The sequence below is a fragment of the Oreochromis aureus genome, linkage group 11 (genome assembly GCF_013358895.1).
Source record: "Oreochromis aureus strain Israel breed Guangdong linkage group 11, ZZ_aureus, whole genome shotgun sequence".
Taxonomy (NCBI): domain Eukaryota; kingdom Metazoa; phylum Chordata; class Actinopteri; order Cichliformes; family Cichlidae; genus Oreochromis; species Oreochromis aureus.
In genome coordinates, this window is record NC_052952.1 from 38,347,129 (window position 1) to 38,372,555 (window position 25,427).

The window sequence follows — 25,427 nt, forward strand, 5'->3', positions numbered from 1 at the left end:
GCCGTCACGCTCGGCGTTTGCTTCACGTCAGCTTTTCACGCTTCAGCAGCTGAACTGTGACAGAGTGATGAGTCGGTGGTCAGGTGATCAAGCGTCAGCAAGTCTTGATTCTTTTACGGGTCATTAATGAACAGGAAGTGCAGGGAGTCACTCGGGCGTCCAGACTTCTCTGCAAACCTGCCGCAGAAACACCGAGACGCAGCAGACAGAAAACAAACCTGTCGATCGCTCGCCTGACACCGATACAAACGGCGAACAAAAAGTTTACAATACAAGGAAAAATATTTGTGGTTTTGGTGGGTTTTGGGTTTTTATGCATTGATACCGAAAAAGTTCAGACGTCCTGGTTTCCAGATCTTTAATCGTTCCTAAAGGAGAGAAAACAACTCCGATCGGACCCGAGCGGCCTCTCAGAGCTCTCAGAGCGAGGGCCGACATTTGTGCTGCAAATCACAGGAAACAAACCTCAGTGAGAGACATCCAGACTCGGCCTAAATCACTGCAGCTAACAGCGTTTCAATGACAGGCAGCAGCCGCAATTCTTTGGTTTCTGACTGGCTGAAGGAGAAAGAGCGAGATGCTGTTGGACACAACATGTGAGGCTCGTCACGTGTTATCAGAGGCCGGCTGTTAACTCCAGCAGAGGTTAGAGGACATCGAGGATCCAGAGGACGCTGCCGCTCAACCTTCACCTGTTAGAAAAAGTTTGTTAACAGAAAAACTCGGACGCCAACATGAACGAGACTCGATTTGAACACCTTTAACATGTGGCTCAAACCAAACCCAGGCAGGCGGATGTTAAGACACTACGACACTCCATCTCAGCACAACCAGGGTGGAGGCTCCAATATTCACACAGCACTCCAGCAGACGGACGACTACATCAGCAAAATAAACCAAAACCATGCAAAATAACCCCGCCCCCAAAAAGCCACCAGTCTGCCAACATTCATCCAATCATCCGCCTCCAGCTTCATCAGCACGTTAGCGGGCATGCCTCAGTGTCAGAGCGTGGAAAAGGCATCACGCCGGAGGAAAGCCGTGCCGTATTTGCCTGTTTGAGGAACCATGCCATCTTCGTCTCCCAGGTGGAACACCACCTCTTCCTCGTCCTCTTCTGGGGGGTGCACCACCACCTTGGGGAGCCCCACGGGAGCAGAGCAGCGGCGTGGAGAGCCACCGGGGACAGGAAGGGCGAGTCCGTGAGGCTGGCTGGGTTCGGAGAGGTGGCGGCCGTAACGGTACAGGGAGAGGTTGGTCTGCGACGAGGAGGCGGAGCCGGGGAGGAGGTGCCCGAACGGGCCAGGGGTCCTTGCAGATGGGGGGAGCGTGGAGAGATCGAAGGAGCCCATGGAGCAACGACGGAGGAGAGAGAGACGAGAGGAGGACAGACCCTCCCCTGAGGAGGAAGAGGAGGAGAAAGATCATGATGATGATGATGAAGAACGATGCTGCGTGCACAGGAAACACAGAGCGTGCATGGATCAGTGAGTTAGCGACGGCACGTCACACCAACATCAGCTTTCTAAAGCTAAACCTTCCTGCACCAATCACTTTTCTTTACGTCTACCGTGAAATCCAAGACTCCACACATCTGGAATCAGGCCGGGATTAGAACCAAGTCCTGCTAGAACTCGTGAACGAGCCACAGCAGCTTCATGCTGTCTGTGCTGGTCCCGGTCGTCCTGAGTGCTCGAGTGGAGGGCAGCCAGACGTCTTCTGGGTTCTTGAAGATGTGTCGCCTCCATCTGAGGGGTCTCAGGTATCGCACCTGTACAGGAGCGGTCACTTTGGAGGCGGTAAGACGTTTGTACGTCGCTGCCTCACCCTCCCATCGTGTCAGTTGCATCTTCAAGGACACAGATGTCGTCCGGCTGCCTCCGGACACGAGGGACAGTCACCAAACTACGATGAACCTGGCTCTTTCAGTTTGCTGGCTGTTCGAAAAGTTTAAGAAGCAAACACTTTACTGCACCACTTGCTGTCTTTTAGTTACAGTCTTTGTTCTGCAGCTGACAGGTAAAGGCACCAGGAGGGCCACCCTCGCTCTAACTACCCGTCTGCAGTGAACACGCCAAATGACTGAATGTTTACTCCATCACATGCAATAAGAGCTGGTGTAACTGGGCATCAGCCCACTCAGTCCAGTCTGGTGGAGAGCAGATTACAGAGGTCCTGCTGGTGCAGAGAGCAGTCACCCCAAACACAGCTGAGCCTGCAGCGCCGTGTTGACCTCATGACGTTACTCACAGCTGTAATCAAAGTCTGACCCTGAGCTCTGCTCTGTGATGTCTTCAGCTTTACAAACTGTAGGAAAGAGTCAGTCTGAAGAAAAGCTCTTGAACGAACGAGCGTGAGCAAACTGTGAAAGCTGCAGCTGATAGGTCACGTAGAAGCAGGTCACACGCGCGTCAGACGGATCAGCGCCTGCAGACGGCGTTCAGCCCGAGCAGCATTAAAACATTCCTCTCTCACAAACAGGATCCAGGAGTGCGGATATTGAAACGCCGACTCCGCTCATGCTGTTAGCTGGTTATTAGCTCGCCGAGTCAGCGGGTCCAACCAGGTCAGGCGGTGCCGGTAAATAATAAACAGGGTGAGGTCACAGGCGGTCACAGTAGCTCAGGTACGGGCGGGCGAGCAACAAGCTGCGTTCAGTCGGCAACTCCAACCAAGCCGGAGCCATAAAACTCATCACCATCACTCAAAAACCACGGCAACAGGACCATGCAGCAGTCTGAGACCCGTCGTCTTGTCACCCCTTTACCTCGACCAATCAGGACGGACAGACTCTACATTCTGCCCGACAACAGAAACAAAGAACTATGAGCTCCTTAGAAAAGGAAACAGCACATCAGTATGAGACAAACAGCCTCAGAGACTAAAGGCTGTAACGTGAACACCAGACCCGCCCACGGCTGAGGGAGCCAATCACATGAGCTGAACTCATCAGCTGGGCTTCCATCCAGACATTATTAATGAAGTTCTTACTTTAAAATAACAAATCAGGAAGGTTGACTTTTGTGAGGATAAAACGATCTCTAATATTTACATCATGAGACGCAGAGGTCACCATGATGGGGCGGAGCTTCCAGATTTCCCGTTATTGTTATTATTATTATTATTATTCTTATCATTATTATTATTGTTTTGGATGACAACGCTATAATCAGCTGAGTTATCCATCCTCACGTCCTCTTTCCTGGACGACCATCGGTGAATTACTTGGACATTAAAGAAATCTTAAACCTACGGCCACGCTGGTTTGCAGCGTGCAGCCGACAGCTGTTTGCCCACTGAGGTCATTTAGACCCCACCCCCACCCTACAGAGCCCGAGCAGTGCCAAAGGTCACGAGGGGTCAACCTGAACTGCTTTGGGCTCCTGCAGCTTGTCTCCTGACCTGCAGGTGAAATCTGCAGACGTGAGTTTCAGGATGACAAGAGCGCTGCGGTCTCACCGTTGCGTTCCAGTAAATTTGGCTCCGAGTGTTTCTTGCCTATGTCGGCAAAGGATCGGACCAGCGGGATGCGGTTGCTCAGCTTCTTCTCGTTCTGATGGTGGTGGCGCCTCAGCATGGCCTCCCTCACCTTCTCCTGCGCGCCCTCCTCCAGCTGACCGGACGCCAGCATGCTGTCGATGACCATGTCTGCGAGGAAGGAGGACAAGAGGTCAGCTGATGGACACAAACGCACTGCAGGTTTATGTTCTGAGGAGGAAATGAAAGGCGTGCAGCAGAATCATTTATCAAACACGAGCCTTCACAGCAGCCTTTCAGTTCCTCTTCTCTCTGAAAGAAGACGTCAGAACTCGTCCTAAATATCAACTTCCTAGAGATTGGCTGATGCCTGGAAGCCTGCCGAGGGGCAGCTTGTACCAGCAGGAGGAAACCAGATAAACTGAGAGCTGCGCTTTCATCATGACGTTCTTCTTCTACAGCAGCTGATCCAAACTAGATTTAAAGCTCAAATGTGGTTTTAGCACATTTAGACCTCCGTCTACATTTAAACACAAAGTTCACCCTCGCTGATCGTTTTTGGAGCAGTGCATCATGCGACGGCACGATGGCGCTCTGACCTGCGATCTCCTCGATGGAGCTGGCTCTCATGTCGAGCAACACGGTGCCGTTCAGGATGCAGGAGCGCAGCTCGAACAGGCTGTGCAGCGACAGCGTCGCCACGTAGGGTTTGCTCCAGCGCTCGCCGCCGTCCTCCACGTCCTCCTCAAACTTCAGCCACCTGAACACACACACACACACACACACACACACACACACACACACACACACACACACACGAGTGTTGACATTTGAAGAACGCCAGGCTGGAAGCGGCGTCTGATCCGTGCTAATGCTATAATGCTACACTAATGTGGGCTGATCCACTTTGCTCTGCTGTGTAAATAAGTTAATCTGACGGTTTCAAAACCACGCGTCTCGGCCCGCCTTCATCGGTTTCCTCTCAAATCCAGTGAGGCTCGTCTCCCTCGTCCTCACGGCGCTCGGCAGAGTCTGGATTAGAGAGGAAACCTCTTTAACCTGAATCAGAAATGCTGAACAAACAGCAGGAGGATTACTCCTCACAGCTCTGCAGCGTTGTTAGAAAACAGGAAGCTGTGCTGAGACGCGAAACGCTGACATTAAAGTTAACGTCTGCACGCCAAGTAGAGAAAGAGCAAAAGCGCGCCCTGCCTGGCCATCTCCTTCCACTCCTGCACGTCTCCGTCTTTGAAGGCGAGCTCGTCCAGCTCGGTGAACAGGTCGTGGGGGATGTGCTCCTCGTCGTCGTCCTCCGTGCCGAGGATGAACTGGACCCTCTGAGACGGCGTGTCTGCGGGGACACAAACGCTTCAGCACGCTGCTGTCGTACAGCTGGCTCGTGTTTGTTTATCCTCGTTCAAACCTGACCGTATGACGGCGACTCTCGCCCGTCCTCCCGATCCGAGCGCTCTCTTCGCTTCCTGTGATGTCGATGTCCGCGGTGACGGTGTCTTCTCCGGCTCTGGCGGCCCAGCGGAACGTGGACGCCAACGTACACCGCCCTGTGACCTGACGGAGAAAAGCAGAGGGGTCAGATGAGTTTGTTCTACACCTCCACCAGGATGAATGAAACTGCTAACAGATGGAAACAAACCCGCTAAAGATTAGAGCCACACGCGAGGAAAACACTGAAGGTGCTGCTAACACGGGAGGCGTGCTGCACAGCTCCCACTGCACGCTCCGACGCTCTGTTTCCTTACTTCAGTAACGTTCATCGGATTTCTCTGGCTGTGTGCGCGTGTCCACGTCTCACTCAGCTGTTTGTTATGGGGTTTAATGGCAGGATTGTAATAAAGTAGTAATAACATGGAAACAACCTATAGCGTCTAATGAGACGTGAACTAAAGCTCTGTTTGAGTTAAAGGTACTTTTTGTAATTAACCTCTTCAAAGCTTTCACCAGCAGGGGGCAGCATTTTTTCAGGGGTTGCGTTAATAAATTTTTTAACTTCTAATATTTGTCCTTAACGCCGTCGGATTTCCTCGAGTTGGAAGCTTTGTTTTCCTCACGCTCTGATTGGTGTAACTATTTTTAAATCCCGGTAGAACTGCAACCACTTATTTATTCACCTTTCAGTCACTTTAATTTCAAAACTGTGTAATTTGTGTATATTTGTGTATATACTGTATATTCTGTGTATTTATTATCTCACTCTTAGTGCCTGTTTATGCCGTCCTCATCTTCAGCGTCATGCTGCTCTGTCGTATGTTAGTTGCCCCAAAGTCTTTCTCACTCTGAACCACATGAGCTAGCGCAATAATGTTTTTTACATATGAAACTGGACGAGTTGTACTTAAACAAAACTCATTCAGCTTGTCTCAGATCACAGTTTCCTTCCAAAAATGTTTTTTTCAAAAATCGCGTAAAAAGCAACAACAACGTTCCAGAAAAACGCTTTGCTGATCCGATCAGCTGTTCATAGCACTTCCTACGTTGGAATAAACGTCAGTGCGGACTATTGAACGTCTGCCATTATCTGCCAAACCCGGAAATGACGTCACTTTTCGAGTTTTCCCTGCAGGGCCTTTCAGAGGTTCGCTGGTGTTTGACTTTCTGTGTCGTTTCTGGGAGGCTCAGGATTCAAACTGCCCTGTTGTTGGAAATCGTTTATTTTGATGCTGTTTTTTGCAAATTGTGCACAAAAATATTCATTTTTGTTTTTCCTGCAGTTTATAAAAATTGGTGCATCTCAAAAATGAAACTATGAAGACGCTCAAAATAAATTTCCTGTGGTTTGAAACTATTTTGTGCAACTTGTTGCATTTACAGTTTTGAGGGATGAACCTCTGACATTTGAATAACTAGAAAAATGTGTAAAAAACAAAACAAAAATGATTTTCAATTTTTCTGTAGTTTATTGCATCATTTTGCAGTTCATGTAGCTACTGTGGACTTCATGCACACATATGATTAAACTCTGGGATATAACAGTTGCATTGATGTTACTACAGCATAGAGCTGGGCGATATATCGAGTTTTTTAAAAATATCGATATATTTTTATACGAGATATAAGATGTGACAATATCCTTTATATCGATATAGTCTGTTACGTTATAATTATAGTTGCGGAGCCGCAAGTTTGCCTCTCTTTCGTCCACTTTTGTCTTTACGCAACGTTACTCGACCTCGCCTCTCCTTCACTGAACACAACTCCCCCTCCTCCCCCATCGCTTCACCTGCAGGCAGCGACAAGATGGACACGGCAAATCTCCGTTAATGAGTTACTGCGCATCACCCCGTGCGTGGGGCTGGACGGCGTCAACATGTTAACGAGCTAACCACGCTAACGCCATGCACGGCCTGAAATCCTTTCATTCTCTCAAAAGTTGACTGCGCGCCTTTTGTATGAATTCTGGTTGTGCTTGATGACCGCGAACCGATTTTATGTGATACACGGCGCTCAGCAATCTGTCAATAAATGTTTTAGTACGACGTTGCTAAGCTACGGAGCTGCACCGCTTGATGGATTGTCGGAGCATTACGGCTACCGAGGAGCCTCGCGGAGTGATACGTACTGTGCTTCAACGTAATATTACCGTACTGTGTGTGTATAAGGACCATAAATGGCTCCTGTTCAGAGACATGGTTACGAAGCGGATTTCAAACTCCAGGCTGTCAGTCACGCAGTAGAAGTTGGGAACAGAGCAGCTGTGAAATCTGTCTTTGTTATTATGCTCAGCGTCTGTTAGTTTACATTTTGACTGCACAATTGTGAGCTCTTTGTTATGCACAAAACAACATAGTTTTCTTTTATTTATAGAGCATCATTATTTAATAAATGCTCATAATTCATGTACATCTACGCTGTATGTTAATAAAAGTGCCTGTGTGACATCTGGGACACAGCTTTGACTAAGAACTCTCTTGATGTTCTTACTTTATGGCTTTAAAGAAATATCGAGATATGAATTTTGGGTCATATCGCCCAGCTCTACTACAGCAGGTACAAACATAAAGAGAAGCTCTGGTGGGTTTCAAAGGGTTAATGACTTAGCTGAAAATGACAGGAGCTAGCAGCAGATGCACACACCACACGGGGGTTCGTACATGCTTTAGTTCCTGTTTCTGAACACGCCACCTCACAATAAGACATGAGGTCACGTGACTCAGCCACTCCATGTTCGGTGTGTACATGTCACGATATTTCATTTCCACTTTTTCTGCAGAAATGACGTCGACACACTTGAACAAACTGCAGACTGTTTACGGCTGTTTCAGAGTTCTTTCACTGAAACATTTAAATCATCATTTCTCGAGCCTCAGACTTCCACACTTTCAATGAAGAGCCAACACGTGGCTCGCTGAGCTTTACTCAGATCACTTACACAGCTTTAAAGTGCTGAATGGAGCTGTGTGTGTGTGTGTGTGTGTGTGTGTGTGTGTGTGTGTGTGTGTGGTAAAGGTGTATAAATACGGGCCGAGTCATTTTGTTACTGTGTGTTGGACTGTAAACACACACAGAGGCGTCTTTGTGTGTGTCGGTGTATAAACTCACTCTCCAGTTCCTCTTTCTCAAAGTTGGTGTAAAGGGTGGAGCTGGTCTTGCCCTGGTCCAGCACGGCCTCCTCATCATTCCCCTGCAGAACACACACAGACCCACAGGTGACGTGAGAGTGGGTTTAAACGAGTGTTTATCAAACTCATTTTCCAACTCTGTAAACACGGTCGCGTCTGCCTCAAAACAACGCCGAGGCTTTGGAGACAGACCCGTGAGTGACGTATTAGTTTTAGTTTCCACTGGGAGGGCGGCAGATTCATCACAATCATCACAATCACAGCGTCTCCGGCATGCTGACCCGCCAGCACGCCGGAGCCTCCTCCAAAATCGGCTCCAGATTACGCCTCGCCAATCAAATCAATCACCAAGCAATGTCACAGTGAAAGGGCAGTGAGTTACTGCCAGCCAGGGAGTCTGGCTCCGCCCACAGCTGCAGGGAATGCGTGACTCACTGTACAACAGGAAGTGGAGCAACAGCTGGACATCAGCAGGGCGAGCTGGAGGAAAACACAAAAACAACAAAAAAAAAAAAAAAAAAAAAAAAAACAGAAAGAAGAGGACGCGTACCCGACTAACCCGCCAAACTGAGCGTGCTCCACTAAACATAATGACCTGTGTGCGAGCCCCCAGACACACACACACGCACATTTGATGTTGGTGTGTCAAACAGGATGTGCAGCTCCACACTGGCTGCTTTTTAACTCTGGGTTTACAGCCTGCTGTCTGTTTGCAGAGCAACACGTCAACAGAGCCCACACACACACACACACACACACACACACACACACACACACACACACACACACACACACACACACACACACACACACACACACACACGCACACGCACACACGCACACACACACACACACACACACACACACACACACACACACACACACACACACGCACGCGCGCGCACACACACACACACACACACGCGCACCCACACACGCGCGCCCACACACACACACACACAGTCATGAAAGCAGCAGCTGATTCCGGTCCAACAGCTGCTGTTTGTGAAACGTTCCCGTTCAGCAGCATCTCTCCATCTGCACGTTGGTGCTGAGCGGAGTATTCCTGACACTCATCCCGAGCTGTTCTCAGGTATACGAGCTCTCCGCTGAGCTTTGGGTCCGAGTCCAGGCCTCCTTCCAGCTGGGCCCCCCATCCCGGCTGCTCCGTCTGTGTGAGGTTGGGCTGATTTTGGCCTCCCAACAATCATTTCTGCTGCAAAGCTCGCACTTCTGTCTCACGCTGCCTTTGGCTGAAAGCTTAAACTCACCGTTCAGCTCAGCTCATTCATCCCAATAATGATTAAGAAGCTCTGAAGTGAGCACATGACCAGCTCATGACCCGGCAGAGTCCTCACCACGGCGGGTCGATACACGCCCACATCACTGTGGATGTGGCAATCTGTTACATCACTCATCAACACCCCTGACGCCAGACCTTCCTCTGTCTGATGAACCGACCCAGAGACGCTCAGACCGCAGACGCTTCAAAGTTCTGTCAGTGATTAATCATCACTAGCGAACGATCACGCAGTGTGACAGTCAGCCCCGCCCCCTCCTCATCACATCTGCGTCTCTGTAGTTTCACAGACACGTCTGGGCATGCTCAGACACATGAGACAAACAGGAGCACGCTGCAGACTCTTAGATTAAAGATCATCTCTTAACATGTTTTAATCCACTGGGCATGTGCGTGAGGGACCGCTGAGACATTCAAAAACAGACTAAAGATGATGAAGAAGATGTGAGGAAGATGAAGCTGAAGGAGTTGGTGAGAGGCCCAGAGACCCGAGAGGACCTGAGAGCTTCTACAGACAGGACGAGCCAGCAGCTGCGAGGTAGCGAGTCAGCTGACCTCTGCCCGTTTACGTCAGCTACGGTCGCTCGTGTGTTTGCTCTGATGGGTGGATGCTAACGTCCTGCCTCTCACTAACCTGCTGTCACTATGAGGCCGGTCAGTGAAAACAAAGATGGCCGCTCTGCAACGGTTTATCGTTTAAACTCTGAGCGATTCAGATCTCAGCGCGCTCCATCACAGCCGTGCCGTTACTGCACAGATATGATTGGACAGTATATGATGATCATGATATCGTTGCAGCTTTAGCAACAGGAAACATCCCAGAAACACAACAAGCCCGAGCGTGTCTGAGAGTAAGAGCCAGGCCTCAGCCTCTGTTTATGACCAATAACAATGTTTTTCATCACTCGGGCAAAAAACCACAGCGGCTAACCACGCTACGAAGGAGGAGATGCTAGCAGCTGACGAGGTTTTATTTATACAGCGCAAAATCACAGCAACAGTCGCCTCAAGGTGCTTTACACTGTAAAGACCCGACAATACGACAGAGGAAACCCCAACAATCAGAAAGCACTGGAAACAGTGGGAAGGAAAAACTCCCTTTAACAGGAAGAAGCCTCGGGCAGAAGCAGGCTGTGGGAGGGGCGGCTTTGGGGTGAGAAACAGAGGACGAGTTACTGATAACAGGAAGACCAACGTGGCAGGTGTGACATCTCATGTCAGGACCAGTGTTACTATGGTTACTGTTCAAGCATTAGCCATTCAGTTACATTGTTACTTTAAATTTCCCGGGAAAACAACTCTTGGGTGCTTTCGTCCGACCTCTGCTGTCAGCGGATGCACGGCAGCGTGGTCACACTGATCCTGCCTGTTAGAGCAGGATGTTGCTGAAAACAGTCATTAAAATCATCAGCAGGCTTTCTTAGATGTCATGCGGATACCTCTACATCACAGGGATGAACTTAGACATCAGTAAAATGTTTGTGTTTATTTATAGTAAGAGCAGGAACAGATCTGAGGCGCTGACAAACCCAAACATACGAGGAGGAGGAGGAGCCTCCCAAGCCTGATGTGGTCAAAGCGTAGACGCCTGCAGCTCTCAGTCCAAATAAGCTGCGAGTGCCTGAGAGCAGAGCGACAGATCCATCCGGCTCAGCAGGGTTAAAGATAGATTACACACACACGGCTCGTGGGTTCCTGTTTCCTGTCATTACAAACACTGTTATCACACGCTGCCAACGCCACGCCGGCCCACAGGAAGCGCACACACGTGAGCTCTTCTTCTCTTTCACAACGTTTGAGAAGCTACAAAACTTTCAAAACTGCTTCTGGGAAGTGAACCTTTGGGGGGGGGGGGGGGTATTTACAGGCTCGGCTGCAGAGATGACCTCAGCTGACAAATACACACTCGCCGGCCATATTATTAGTTACACCATGCTAGTACAGGGTTTAATCTTCAGGGCTGCTTCGAGCCATCGAGGTGCTGGAAACGCTCCTCACAGACTTTGGTCCAGGTCGATATGACATCATCACACAGCTGCTGCAGCATCCATGATGCGAATCCCAAAGTCGATCAGCTGGACTGAGATCTGTAGCTGTGGACGTCATGTTCAACAATCCAGTTTGAGATGATCTCAGTTTTGTGAAGTTGTGTTATCCTGCTGGAAGCAGCCAATCAGGAGACGCTACACTGGTCTGTGGAGTTTAAATGACGCCCAGTTTGTACTGGGGGGCTCACCACCACCCACCTCGCCACCGGTCTGTACCACTGATGCTGTGGTTGTCCAGTTACCATGGTGATGTACACCATCCGAACATCCCAGCACAAAGAAGCTGTGTCCCAAAACGTCGGCTGCATCCTCCGGAGGCCGCATTTGAAGGCCGATTACGTCACTGCCAGGCGGTGAAGGCTGTCCTAATTCGTCGACTCCTTCAAATGCAGCCGACAAATGCGTCCTTCATTTCCCCGAATTTGAAGGATGGGTTGGGTGTGTCCTTCGTGGCCCACCATATCCCAGAATTCATAGCGCGGTCCAGCCAAATTTCAGCTGCCAACAATGGCGGCCGCTACTAAGTTTTAAAATTAGTCTTATTAATCTTTCTGGGTCACAAAATAAACTTTTAACATATTTTCAGGCGAGAAAGTAGCTGTGTAAACTTCAAATATCTGCTCGGTTTATCAAGACATCACATATTTGCAAAAGTGGCTTCATCATTTTCAGACCCCCGCTCTTTCGCTACTCAGGTTAAACATGATATATAAGTCACTCGGATAACTTAAAAATGTAATTGTTTGCATATTTTCGGCGTTTTATTTGTTCTGGAGTAAGTCGGTTTGGCTGATCTAAGTTATTAGATTATTAGATTAAATAAAACTTTATTAATCCATCGGGTGGGTTCCTCCGGGATTTTCACACAGCTGAATAAACGTCAAACAGAAAACTGATTAAACAGAAGTGTGAGACGGTCGAGAATTTACGCCAGTGTCCTGTTATATTTTAGATAGCAAGGAGCAGACGGCCGAGTTCATTAAACTCCACCCACACAGTGGTGACGCAAATCTGAAGGCTAGACCGTCCCATTTCACGGCCTCGCACTTCCGGCCTTCTCGGTCTTCGAAGGACCCGGCCCACGTAGACCGCGAAGGCTGGGTCCTCCGAAGGATGCAGCCGACGTTTTGGGACACAGCTAGAGTCAGACCTGGAGAACTTAAGTCACCTTTGTCCTTTGAACTTCAGCAGGTCGTCTTGTGCTGCCATGTGATTGGCTGATTAGAAATTTGCATTAAAGTGCAGTTCAACACATATACCTAATAAACTGTCCTGTGTGTAAATGTAAAAGGACTTTCTACTAATTTACACTAAATTTGAAGGCTCTTGGTTCCTCTGCAGAGAGCAGAGCTCCCCGAGCACGCTTCCAGGATCGCTGCAGCGTCCCGACTCAAACTAAACTCAGTCGCCCGGCCCTCGGTGGGGTCATCCAGGTCTGACCTTCGCACCTCAGAGATGACCTGAACCCTGGATCCTGGACAACAGAGCGCAGCCGATACACAAACTTTCACTTCAAGGCTTCTAAAAATATAAATCCTCCCTGAAGGATCGAGAACATCGCTCACATTTCAAGATCAGGTTTCAGCTTTAGAGAGCGAGGCAGTACGAAACGTCCAGTGCGTCACTCCCACGAGCATGACCTTTTACCTTTGACTGCGTGACTTCTGTGTGGGGCTTCACATGCACTGCAGCCACGTGGGGTCAGAGTTACAAACCAACATGTGGTAACCTCAGCTGGATCCATCATCACAGTAACAGCGTGTGCCTGGTGCTTCACAGATGTGAAGATGTGTGCGACTCACACAAAGACGGGCAAAATTACGAGAGCCGGCGCTTACGCAGCACTTCTTATCTTCCTTCTGTTCTTTAAATCAGATACACGGCGAGAGACGCCCACGTCACCAGACGAGGACGAGAAGACCGCATCGGGAGAGATCCTGAGGATGGATCCTGTTCACGACGGCTCGAGCTGAAGGTGAGCCGGTACCTGTGAGCGGTTACAATCACTTCAGCGAAGCTCGCTTCTCTTCTCACGGAGCAGAGCTGTGCTCAGCAGCTCCGTTACGACACCGGCTGATATCGTGCAAAACAGATGTGGCCAGATGTCGCAACACAGCTGACACCTGCCTCTCGTGAGGTGCACCTGTGGCTGCGTTTAGATGCAGAGGAGTCTGCTGGCCGCTGCATCGGCGACTGACGGATAAACGTCAAGAGCTGATTCTGGGCCACGATCGACGCTCGTCGTGACTGCGTGTGTGCAGCGGCAGGATGTTGGCATTCGTGTTGTTGCTGTTGCACACATGCTTTCAGCTCTTTTCCTGTTAAACTCATTTCCTTCGACGCTGCGTGACCAACAGACACATAGAAACCACTGAAGCCCGTCACCTTTGCTCAGAGCTCAGTCACAACCCCAAACAGCCGACCAAAGGAGAAGCTGCCCGACTATAAACGTCACAGACCCACTTTTCAATCTGATAACGTGAAACAGAAACTGCTTCTATAAGCAAATACATACCAGAGACATGGCCCGGGCCACCCTCTGACTGGCAATGCCCCCCCAAAAGTCTCCCATAGCTGCTCAGTCCAACAACCAGAGACTGCTCAGTGTCAAAGAAAGCAGAAATCCTCCCAAACGAGAGAAAAACTGTGGTGGGAAGCGTCCCACAGAGCTGTGAAAATCAAATCCACCAGGTCACCACGTCTGCAGCTCGAACACACAGCGCCCACAGCGTGGATGTGCGAGTGTCCCCAGGACAGTAAGTGAATCCAGACAGTGAGCTGCCAGCAGAGCCTCGGATACGATTCAAGTATTTATAGCAGAGCGTGTTGCTTCACTGAGCGAGCAGCCAGCCTGGAAGTCTGCAAACACAGCAAGAAAAAAAAAAAAAAAAAAAAAAAAAAAAAACACTGAAAAAAAGGAGGCGGGGCATCTGCTGACAGAGGCGCCATCCACAGAGCAAGAGCAAACTGAAACTGCTGACCTGAAACCGGCCTCAGCTGCCCCGTTTTCCACCCCCACACGTCCGTACCCGCAGTGTTTACCTTCCAGGTCAGAGGTCAGACACATTCACGAGACTCCTTTATAGTCACAGATGTTCAAATCAACATGAAATGAACCAAAAGAGAAGATTACTTCTCTAATGATTCAGCTTGTTTAGTTACCGCTGACGCCTGTAATTACGTTTTACTTCTTTAATGTTGTCACTTCCCATTTTTTGTTTACATATTATTTGCTTATTGTCTAGCGCATTTATTTCCTTATTTATTTATGATTTGTTTATTTGTTTATTTACATGACAACTTCCTGACAAAGTCGTTATTAAAAATGTTACAAACTGCTCCTAATAGTTGAAACAACCAACTCCGGTCACTGCTGCCATGCTGCACGAATAACACAAACATATTTAATTCAACACATTATTACTAAAAAGACAAAAACATATACATCCCTAATATTCAATTAAATAAAGAGGTTCAAGTTGAAACTAGTTATTGTTAGTTTAGGCAGTTTAATACGAGTCCTCATGCAGACTGTTAGCTGCTGCAGTCACCCTCACACTGCTAACTTTAAGCCTTGATGTGATTTAAAACAGGTGAGTTTAAAATACAGGGACGAGCTGGAAATCCTCCACAGAGACCAAAGAGTTGGTGCATCAGGCTGTAAACATGTTTATTCTGCTGTGAAGTTATACTGTGGGAGTCTGTGGGACTGAGCCTGCTGGTGCCCCTGCTGGACGCTGGGGGAACTGCAGGGTGTGGTGCTTCTGACAAAACTCTGATTTACAGTCTCAGGCTAATGCTCGGAGTCTCGTTCGTGTCCAGCATTTCTCCCTCTGATGTCCCAGTTTTTGGGCTCCGCCAGCCCATGTCTGTGATGCTGTGTGAGGAAGCTTTTCAAATGAGTTTCTCTAATCTAAAACCAGCTTCCTGTAGAGCAGAGACGACGTGCATGGGTAGAAACCCCACTGTGCAGAGGCGAGACGAGCCGCGGGGTCAGCTGACGATCCTTTACTGACCTTAAAATACGAGCGAGAGCTGCTGAGAGAAGAACGGCAGCAGGGAAGCTGGTCGCTGTGTTTAAGGCCGAGGAGTGAGGAAGTCAGGAAAGTCTGTTCGTGCACAGTTTCCATTTCACATGTAGAGTTTCTCTGCTCTGGTCACGTGACCGAGTCGGCCACTTGTGGTTTTCAGAGGCCAAATAAGTGTGTGTGTGTATGTGTGTATGTGTGTGTGAGATAACACAGTGGAGGAAATGTAAAAGTTCCTCCGTCATGTGTTGATGTGCTCATGCAGCAGCTTGTTCTCGGTTCTCATTAGAATTCCTGAGCTGAGTGGAAAAGAACTGGCATGGCCTCAGAGGCACGTACGCAGTATCGCTGCAGTAGAATGGAAACCATTTATTGTTTTCAGATGCAAAACTCCCGGCTGAATGCCGTCCCGGCGGTGAAACGGGACGCCGCGCATGCTGAGAAACACGAGACGGCTTCATTTATTCTTTCCAGCGCTGCCGATTCTCCCTGCGAGCAAATCGAATTTACCCGCCCCGACTCTCCCACAGGGACTCCCAGGTCAGGAGAATCAGCTTCCTGCATCACTGAGATTAAAAAGCAACCGTAGAGCGAGGTCAAAGGTCGGAAGACAACAGGAGGAACACCAAACGGTCCCATGGGACTCGGATTACTTAAGGAGAGACGAGCTGCGCTGGCACAAAGGAACAGAGCAGGTCAGGTGGTTCAAGTCTGTCCTTAAGGCCCCACAGCAGCGTGCACAGCAGCGTGCACAGCAACGACGCTGAGCAGCATGTGGAAACAAACATACATGTACGTGCTACAAACACCCACATAAAGAACAGTCGCAGATTTTTGTCCTTTCAAATCTGGATCATGACTTTGGTTTTTTTGGTCTTAAACTGGGACTCAGTTCAATCTGCACCAGGAGCTGTAGTTCCTCTGACGTCCACCTGAGGCGCCATCATATTTCACCCTAACTACATTTAGCTGATTCTTTTAAAGAGCAGGTACAAATGCTTTTATTTAAACAGGCTTTCTGTTGATTTTATTGAATTATTTATTTATTTAAAAAAAAATACCCGTTTATTTTATTTTGTCTTATTGTATCTTTATATTGGAGATAATGACGTTTAATCTTCTTGTCTCCGTTTTGGTTTCTACAGCTGATAACGCCCACCCTCTGCTTCCTGGCTGCTAAGAACCCGTCATTAACTAATCAGCAGGATGAAAAACAACACGGCAAAAGTATGAAAGAAGGAAACATGGAGCAAATGTTTTTTCATTTATGAAAACATTTAAGTTTACACTTCAAGCTCCACCACCTGCTGCAGGCTTCAGTGATGATTTCAGCAAAGAGAGAAAGAAAGAGGAAGTGCAACAGGGAGGAAGATCATTTTTGGAAATCTTTGCAATGAAAATATAAAGAATGACACACACACACTCAGATTTAGTCACATGACTCCCCTGAGACCAGAGAGATGTCTGTGCTGATGCTGCCATATTAGGAGAACCAGCAGGGAGGAAAAACATCTGGACTGCAGCAGCATTTACTAAACACATCAGGAACTGTGGGAAAATTCTCACACACACACACACACACACACACACACACACACACACACACACACACACACACACACACACACACACACACACACACAGGGTGAGCCCAGGCCACGGTCAATAATAGACTCACTAGCTGTGAAATTAGCCAATCAGAAAGCTGCGGTGGGCCATCAGCACAGTTTAAACAAGGTACACACAGACTCACACGTGTGTGTGTGTGTGTGTGTGTGTGTGGCTGCCAAAGGAGGCTGATTTACACAGAGTACTCTGTTCAGATCAAAGTACTTGAGAGGGCCAATCAGAAAGCACCAGCATGACATCACTCACATTAGGAAGCCCAGAGTTTAGCATGATTGCCAGAAGTGACCATATTTGGAAACAGAGGGGGAGCGCCAAGTTATCGGCTAATGCTAACTAGCTTGGTAGCATCCACAGACAAGATAACGGCCGATTAGAGCTCGGTAAAAAAGATAAAGTAGAATTTTATCAGAACTGAAGCATGTTAGCATGGCAACCTCACAGCAGCCATATCATTGGTCACATGATGTCATTAAAGGCTCCAACAGCACAAACCTGGTCCACAGGTGCAGTCCAGCTGAAGTGAAGCCAAGCAGCCAGCTAGCAGCTACAGCCACCTGTGTCACCCTCCACCTCTCAGTCAAAAAGGCCACGCCCCTAACAATACAAACTACAAGCCTTAATACAATGACAGTATTCAACCCCGCCATGGTTTTAATGAGGGGGCTTTAAGAGGGTAAAACTGATGCTGCTGGCGTTCCTCACACCAAGGCTGCAACTGATCAAACGTCCTCAGTGACGAGCGAGCTCGCACAGATTTGTGAAGATTAAAATGATGGTATGAACCTTGTTGTTTGGGCCAACAGCAGGTATTCAGTTACCAGGATACGGAGACGATTCTGAAGAAAAGAACAAAGCCTCAGTGAGTCCGAGGAGGAGTGGCCCCCGCAGTGCGGAAATGTGACATGATTGTATTATGGCAGCATGTGTGTCTGCTGTGAGTGATGACCAAGGCTAATGGGAGCTCCATTCTTCTGTTTCAATGAGGCTTCTATAACAGGAAGTCCGAAAGAAACAGAGACGAACGTGACGCTCGACCGTGATGTGGGAATAATGAGAAGAACGAGTTCCCGGCTGGGATCGTTCCTGCAAACGCCTCCTCAAAGTCACGGCAGCTCAGCGTTATCAGCGCGACTCGATAGCGGTTTCACAGCTCACTGAGCTCAGCCATACGCTGACCAGACGCTGCCCTGAATCGCTTTATGACACCGTGATGCATCGTTTTCTTTCAATTCATCTGTCTGAGACAACGATGTGATCGCATCATGTCTGGAAGACGCCCCTCGCTCTTATTTTGAAGGTTCAGTCGCTGTCTTCCTGTTACAGTTATTATAGTTTCTCATATTTTATTTTGACCTTCACACCGGCGTGCCTCTTTCTGCACGCTCCACATCTGGAAATGAGTTCCAGCAATTTGTGTGAAATCAGAGTTCCCCCCACAGACGGCTCAGCGGGGAACACAGCGGCGTGACAAACAGCACAGTCACCCTTAATATGCAAAATGATGCATTATATTTGCATAGAAATAAAGGACACAGCAGGGGGCGCTGTGGAGACGGGCGTCAAAGAACAGGCAGGAGCAGAGGTTTGGCTCGTCAGCCTCCACCAGCTACACCTCTCCACCCACCTCCCTTTCATTCACACACACACGTATTCCATCCTGCTTCTGACTTTCATCCCTGTTCTCTCCAGAGCAGACCTCCACCTCTCCAGGCTTCTCCTCCACCTGCTCTCTACTCTCACAGCGTTCTCATCCACAGAGACTCCTGTCCTGTGTTCATATGTTCATCACCAGTTTCATCCCTCTGCAGCACCTCTGCACACCACCCTGTACAGCACACTTCTCCGCTCCTCAGGATGGTGTTAAACAGTCTGGCTAAAGTCTCTCCTAGACACCTCCACCAGTGCATCGTCTGGACCAAACACCTTCCTACTCTTCATCCTCTTCATTACTTATCATACCTGTCCAATAAAGTCACAAGAATTTATTTCACACCAACCAGTTTGTAACCATCATTACAAACTGAATATTCTGGATTATATTCCACGCTGTGAGCACCATGTTTCCTCCACAAAACTAAACCTCCAAACGCTTCATATTTTCAGAGTAAAGGCGTTCGCCTCTGTCAGTTTATCTAATCGGCACAAATTTGTATTTCTTATTTCACAAGCTGGAAATAATCTAAAGCAAACATGAGACTTTCACCAGCCTCATTCTGGAAAGACACGTTTACGTGGACAATAACACAGCACTGATACGCTGGCGCCACACTAACATTTTTATTAAAGCACGGAGGATTTACAGTCTGCATGACACCACAGCAGCATCAGCAGCACCCCGTCTGCAGCCGACTTCACCTCCAACAACCTCCAACCAACACTCACCGACCGGTTGGCAACCAGTGTGTGCGCCTGTGTGAGCGAGGCCTACGCCCACCCCCACTTCACAGACTTCTATCTTCCCTTTGAGGGCTTCATCTCCACGCAGCATAAAAATGAAGCGAGTCAGTCTGCATCGCTGCATCTATAGAAATACAGGAAACTCGCTGCAGACGGAGTTTCCTGCCGGGTTTGCTCTAACTGCCCCGCGGAGAGCGTGGAGCCTCCCGAGAACGAGTCTGCTGATGTCAACACGAGTCCCTCGGGTGCACCATAACCTAGTTAGGAAAAAAATCTTTGGAGCATGATTCTCTCTCCTTCAAACAGTCGCTAACCTGCTGCCTCCCTACGACGTCCAGCCGCCCAAATGTAAGACGAGTGCCGGCGATTCAGAGAGAGCAGGAAGGAAAATACCTTCCTGAGTCTCTGTGCTCACGCGTGAACGTCCAGCTTTCTCTGTGTGACGGTAAACACGGGCAGAAATCACAGCGCAGCCGTTATCTCACAGCTCTGTGGACACCTGAAACAAAAGCTGCAAGCCGACACCTGCACGCCATCACCGCCACCGCGGAGAGAAACAGCTCAGGGAAATCTGACCTGACAGGAGTTCACACGCACTCAGCACCCTGCACCTCCGCCTTTCAGGCCCCACTGTGAACACCAACTGTGGGCTCATACGTAGGTAACCCAGAGCAGCTGTGGATCAGGCCCAGGTCTGGCCCTACCTGCAGACCTGCACCTGCTGCTGCTCTGGATCAAAGAGTTTAATAAATGCTGCATTATCGTCGGGCCGGACGCCTTCACAGAGCCGCCACTTCCTCCTCCATCTGCACCAACAATAACCTGCTCCGTCAGAGCGCCGCGGCCGCCACACGGCCTTCGCATTGTTCACAGCCGAGGCCATTTCAATGAAGTTTCACCTCGGCTTCCCTGGAGCCTCCACAGACAGGAAGTCAGCGGCACATTAAACACGAATCACATCTACTGAGACAAAGACGCGCACAAACACCGGAGGTCGAGGGTGCAAATCTGCAGGTTCACCAGGAGAGGATTTATGAACCGTGACGCAGCATTTCATGTTTAAACCAGCAGCTCAGTTTGACTCCTGGTCTGCAGGTTAGGGCTTCTTACACTGGACCTCTTTATTTTTAAGCCCCTGTTTCTTTTATGCAGCTTTGTATGATTCACAGTTACAGATGAATCGCCTCTTTATTCGTCACACGGATCGAGGAGCCAAAAAATCGGAGCTCTTATTGGGAGTTTGGCCGTGTTTGATGTGAACATCCAGCCCTCGAAAAAACAGACATGAGACAGGGCGGAGTGGAGTGGAGAAAGGTGCTCGTTCATTAATTACCTGAAGCAAAGACTGGAGCACACGCTACTCCACGCTGAGCTTCTTCACAGTTTTGGTGCAAACGTGCAGTTTTGTAAGAACCTCGACAAAACTTCAAAACGTGCAGCTCCATCAGGAAAGCGGATCATTTCATTATGTTTATAGAAATCCTACATTTCTGCTCTGCTTTAGGATAGAGACGTGACCAAGATTACACCACGACCTCTGATGACTGAAAAGCAGCTTTGGTATCTTTCACAGTCACAGTTTCAGTTTTAGGAGAAACTCTTGTGGCAACACGACTTGTGCGTTTGACACAAATCCTCTGTGTGCACCGCGGGCCTATCAGAGCTCCCACAGAGACCCATTATAACACAGCACAGGGTGTCCCACTGCTGCATAAGGTACACATGTGAAGCACTCACAGACGACAGCGTCGCCTCAGAGCGGCAACACGATGACCACAAGTGGATCAAAGTGTTCTGGTCGGTGGACACTTGGCTGTAAAACATTAAAACAAAAAAGAAACGGGGAAACTGTCGGCCCAAGAAGCACCGGGCTAGAGTAACCTGACGTCACGCCGCTTTCATCACCTGAGACGCGAAAGCCGATCTGAGTCACAGGCAGGTGAGCCCGAAGGTTTAAGAGAAACTGCGGCGCAGACGGGAAAAACACAACCTAATGCAGCAGCAGCAGCTGGATCCTCTCACAGAGCAGGAACGTGCACTGATCTGTGTCTCACGGGCCGACGAAGGCCTCGCATACATGGGATTAACACTACAGACCGAAATGTGACCCGTCGTCTGACGAGCTGAAGTCTTTCTGTTAGATGTGCTGCATGTTTCCAACAGCTGACAGAGCAGCGTACGTACTGGAATGAATCCAACGTCCTGCTGATGCTGACCCCGACAGCCCTGATTGGTCAGATGGGCCTCGTCGCACAGAACAGGTTTATCGTACTGTTACCCTGTCACCGGTTACCTTTGGATTTTAGAGAAAATTCATGGTCAGCGTCCTTTACACAGAAAGTGTTTTAGTTGCAGCACAATCTGCTCACATGGCAGGAAAAATATAGTTAAATGCACAATAACAAATTAAATAAAAGTGTGAATGTTTGCTTACAGGACTGTACGCACTGGTTTAAATGGGTCTGTGCTGTGAGGGTTAGACTCTGTAGGATAATCCCAAACATACCTCGCAGACTTTATGAAACCCAACTCTGTTTAATACACTACAGAGCTCTGAGAATCCATCTATCCCAGATATTTCTATCCAGCTGAACAGGACATAAAAACTGAACTGTGAATCATCAAAGTGTTCTCCAGCATGTCTGCAAACAACGAGTCACCACAAACTCCATTTGTCCTGCAGTGATTGTTTTTAATGCATCTCATGCATTAAATATTACACAGCAATGTTGTTGCAGGGATTCATAACAGAATAAAAGAAACCTGACCCTCCATTGTTGCACCTGCAGTCCGATCACACACCAGGCACTCATTCAACATGAGACGAGCCCGAAGAGCCAAGCTGTCAGAAAACTTTAAACACCTGAAATAACAGCACGGCTTCAGCAGTCTGAATACATTTCACCTGAACCTTACTCTGATTTCTGCTCATCAAGAATCAGAATCTGAACGGACACGTGGAGCTTTAACTTGAAGCACGTTCACGAAGGTCCGAGGAGGGAAAGTAGATGTGACGCTCGAGTGTTTGATGCCATTTGGAACATCTTTTAGACGCAGACGCAGACAGACAGCAGGCTTCACTGGTGAAGTTTTCAGTTAAACAGACCCTGCTTCGGGTCTGGTCTCCATGGTAACAGCAGGGCAGCATCCAGCCCTCCTGAGCAGGATGCTCCAAGTCAAGAAAGTCCAGCCTCACTATGAAGTCCACTCCACAGAGACCAGTCACAGCGCAGCATCACTACAGTGTCCTGCAAACTAAACGTGAATCACGCCACACACACTCATCTCCACGTGGTCTGCTGACTGTACCACAGGAGGGAGGAAAGCCTGACCTGCCCGGGCCTCACGCGGTATGAATGAACCGACAGGTCCTGACAGCTTCATACTTAAATATAAACATATTTTATCCACATATAACTGATGTGGTGGGCAGCCCATGCCAAAGTCTATAGGAAAAACGGCTAATTTTACCCCGTGCGATCGGCGGGAATCATACACAGTGCACGCACGCACTGAAGACACGTGCCCCTCTCCACTAAATGCACTCTCCAGTCGCCATGAAAGGAGAAGTTTGATTATCGAGAAGGACATTTTAATCTTGTTTAAAGGAGTAAAAACTGCACATTTCGGGTTTGGAGATGGTGAGAAGAGAGACCGGCAAGCCGGAAGAAGAAGGGGGAGTTTAAAGAAAGTAAAGCCCGTGTGTGGATGTGATGCACGCCGACTTTAAACTCACTTCGTCACAGATAAATTCACCTTACTGTGTTACTATAGCGGCTTCACAGACCTGCCTGGAGCCCGTTCACGGATAATTAGCCCATTTTTGAATGCAGTTTCGCCCAGCGCGCATCATTACTTCACTTCCTGGCAGCAGCGTGGTCCCTAAAAAACAAAAGCGGTCGGCTGCCAGCCTTTTGTCTGCGGCCGGGCGAGCGGCCTCCCCGGGGACCGGGGGACCGGTGAGGCGGCCCGGAGACTTCCCTGACAGCGGACACCATGTTGGGTCCAGAACTCCTCCGCGGGCTGCGACCCGTCCGAGCCCGTGGAGAAGGCGCTAGCCGCCGGCTAACAGGTACACTTCGGGGGGAACTTACAGATGTGAGGAGCGGTCTCATCTGTTCGTGCTCTTCCTCCATTTCCAGCGCAGGCTCCTCTTCCTCTCCCCCGCGAGCTGTTGGATCATCCGAGTTTAGAGTGTAGCCGCCGGGTCCCGGTCCTCCTCCGCCTCCTTCTTCTTTATTCTTAACACTTCTCCGCCGCCACTACTTTACGCCTGTTTGGAATATATTAACTCCAGCTGTAAGCCCCGCCCGTTTTTGATTGGCAGTTCCGCTTTCCAATGACGTGGCGGCGGTGGTTTTACTACCACCAATCGGCGAGCGGGAGCGCGCAGTGGGCGGAGTCGTGCCGGTAACAAAGCGTGAGCCTTCCCTTCAGTTTGTTGGTTTTTACCGAACACTTTCCGACGAATCCGGTAAAAACAAGCAGCGATGATAGCGGATGAGTCCGCTCAGTTTGACCTTCATTTAAACCGGTAATCGGAAAGTTTCATAGGGAAAGCCTGCTCTGTGCACCCGCTGTACCTCCGACCTGCCGCTGTGCACGTGGAAATGATAAAAACTATGAAATATAAAACACGTTATCAATTACAGTATAACAGAGTTATAAATAATAAACACATAAAAGCTGACATGTAATAACAGTTCAGTGTCGTCATACAGAGCACAGCAGCCTTCTGCTGATCAATATTAACAACTTCTTATACTTTATTACACGTTAGCGGAGTTTTACATGTTTTTGAGCTGTGTTCATTCAACCTTTGTCTGACGGAAAGGTCAGAATATTTCTTCTTCCTGACTCTGATTAAACCAATATTAACATGTATAAATGCTGTGCATGCTGGGTCACTGCTGCGCATGTATTCATGCATGTTATTTAAAGCAGATTCTGAAGCTGATTTTGAAAGAGGCGTTTAAAGATGTTTTCAGAGGAAATCAGGAAGCTCCAAAGAACTCCCATAAAAAAGTCACCATCCAGCTTTGTCTCATTCAAAGGCTGTTTTTGTGTGTCAGGTCTGTGTTTGCATAAAGAGCCTCTGGCTGCTCTCAGAGTCTGTCACTTCATATTTTCAATAACAAGAAAAAAAAACATCTACTTTGGAATAAGAAGGACAAACAAGTCAAACTCAATAATATGAGGTTTTTTGTAGTGAGAACTGAAATCCCAAATAACTGAAATCTTTGCATGCAGAGAACGTGCAAACAAACTGGTGATTTCCTGCTTGTATCTATCACAGAATCAGAAACAAAATTCAAAGCTTTACAGGCCCGCCACATTTTTCTTCATCACCTGATGGATTCAGACCTGCAGCTCGTTTAGAATCACCCGTTAACCTAATAAACTCACACAGAAGGAGATTCAGACCGAGATCAGGGTGAAGCCACGCCATCGCAGCACCGTGCACTCCATCTTTGTTTTCACGCCCAGCTGTGGTTTGCTTCAAGTGCCAAAAATGCTTGACTGAGTTAAAATGAAGTGAGTTTGCCGGGGTGGTGAGTGCCATCAGAGACCAGAGGAAAAGCCAAAAGTCAAACAGCGCCTGGTCAGTGAGACCAGAGCTGAACTTTATGGTCACAACCAGAAACGCCACGTTCAGAGAAGAGTGAACGAGGCCGATGAAGAAAAACGCTCCTTCCCTACTGCGAAGTGTGAAGGCAGATCAGAGGCAGGCCTGATGGAAGCTGAATGTAGCCCATGATCAGAAAACACTGATGGGCTGTCAGAGGCCAAGTGGAGCCTTTAGTGGAGGTCCTCCAGTCTCACAGTCTGCTGACCTCAGTATCAATGAGCCCCTTTAAGGCGATCTTGGGACGAAAGCGAGGCTCTACCATCTGAGAAAATACAAAGCCATCCACAGCTGTCACAAAAACCAAAAGGCCAGTGCACCGTATGAAGACCTGAGGGTATGTAC

General features: G+C 48.7%; 1 protein-coding gene and 1 long non-coding RNA gene across 3 annotated transcripts in view; one reads left to right on the forward strand and one right to left on the reverse strand.

Annotated features, from left to right (window-relative positions):
* LOC116330545 (sodium bicarbonate cotransporter 3-like) overlaps positions 1 to 23,763 on the reverse strand; it is a 34,610-nt gene extending 10,847 nt beyond the window's left edge. The window contains exons 1-6 of one of the 2 annotated variants that reach the window (XM_031752890.2): positions 23,551 to 23,763; positions 8,035 to 8,116; positions 4,906 to 5,046; positions 4,690 to 4,828; positions 4,077 to 4,237; positions 3,460 to 3,648 (exon numbers count right to left, since the gene is read on the reverse strand). In XM_031752890.2, coding sequence (XP_031608750.1) covers positions 3,460 to 3,648; positions 4,077 to 4,237; positions 4,690 to 4,828; positions 4,906 to 5,046; positions 8,035 to 8,116; positions 23,551 to 23,592 — 754 coding nt within the window. In that variant the 5' untranslated portion in view covers positions 23,593 to 23,763. Of the gene's footprint in view, positions 1 to 3,459; positions 3,649 to 4,076; positions 4,238 to 4,689; positions 4,829 to 4,905; positions 5,047 to 8,034; positions 8,117 to 13,917; positions 14,248 to 23,550 lie in introns of those variants that run through there. The other variant, XM_031752889.2, reaches the window with a different exon arrangement.
* LOC120442693 lies at positions 16,210 to 16,653 on the forward strand. The gene is made up of 3 exons (XR_005614868.1): positions 16,210 to 16,222; positions 16,323 to 16,419; positions 16,576 to 16,653. It is a non-coding gene; the product is annotated as an uncharacterized LOC120442693 (long non-coding RNA).
* Positions 23,764 to 25,427: the final 1,664 nt, after the last annotated feature.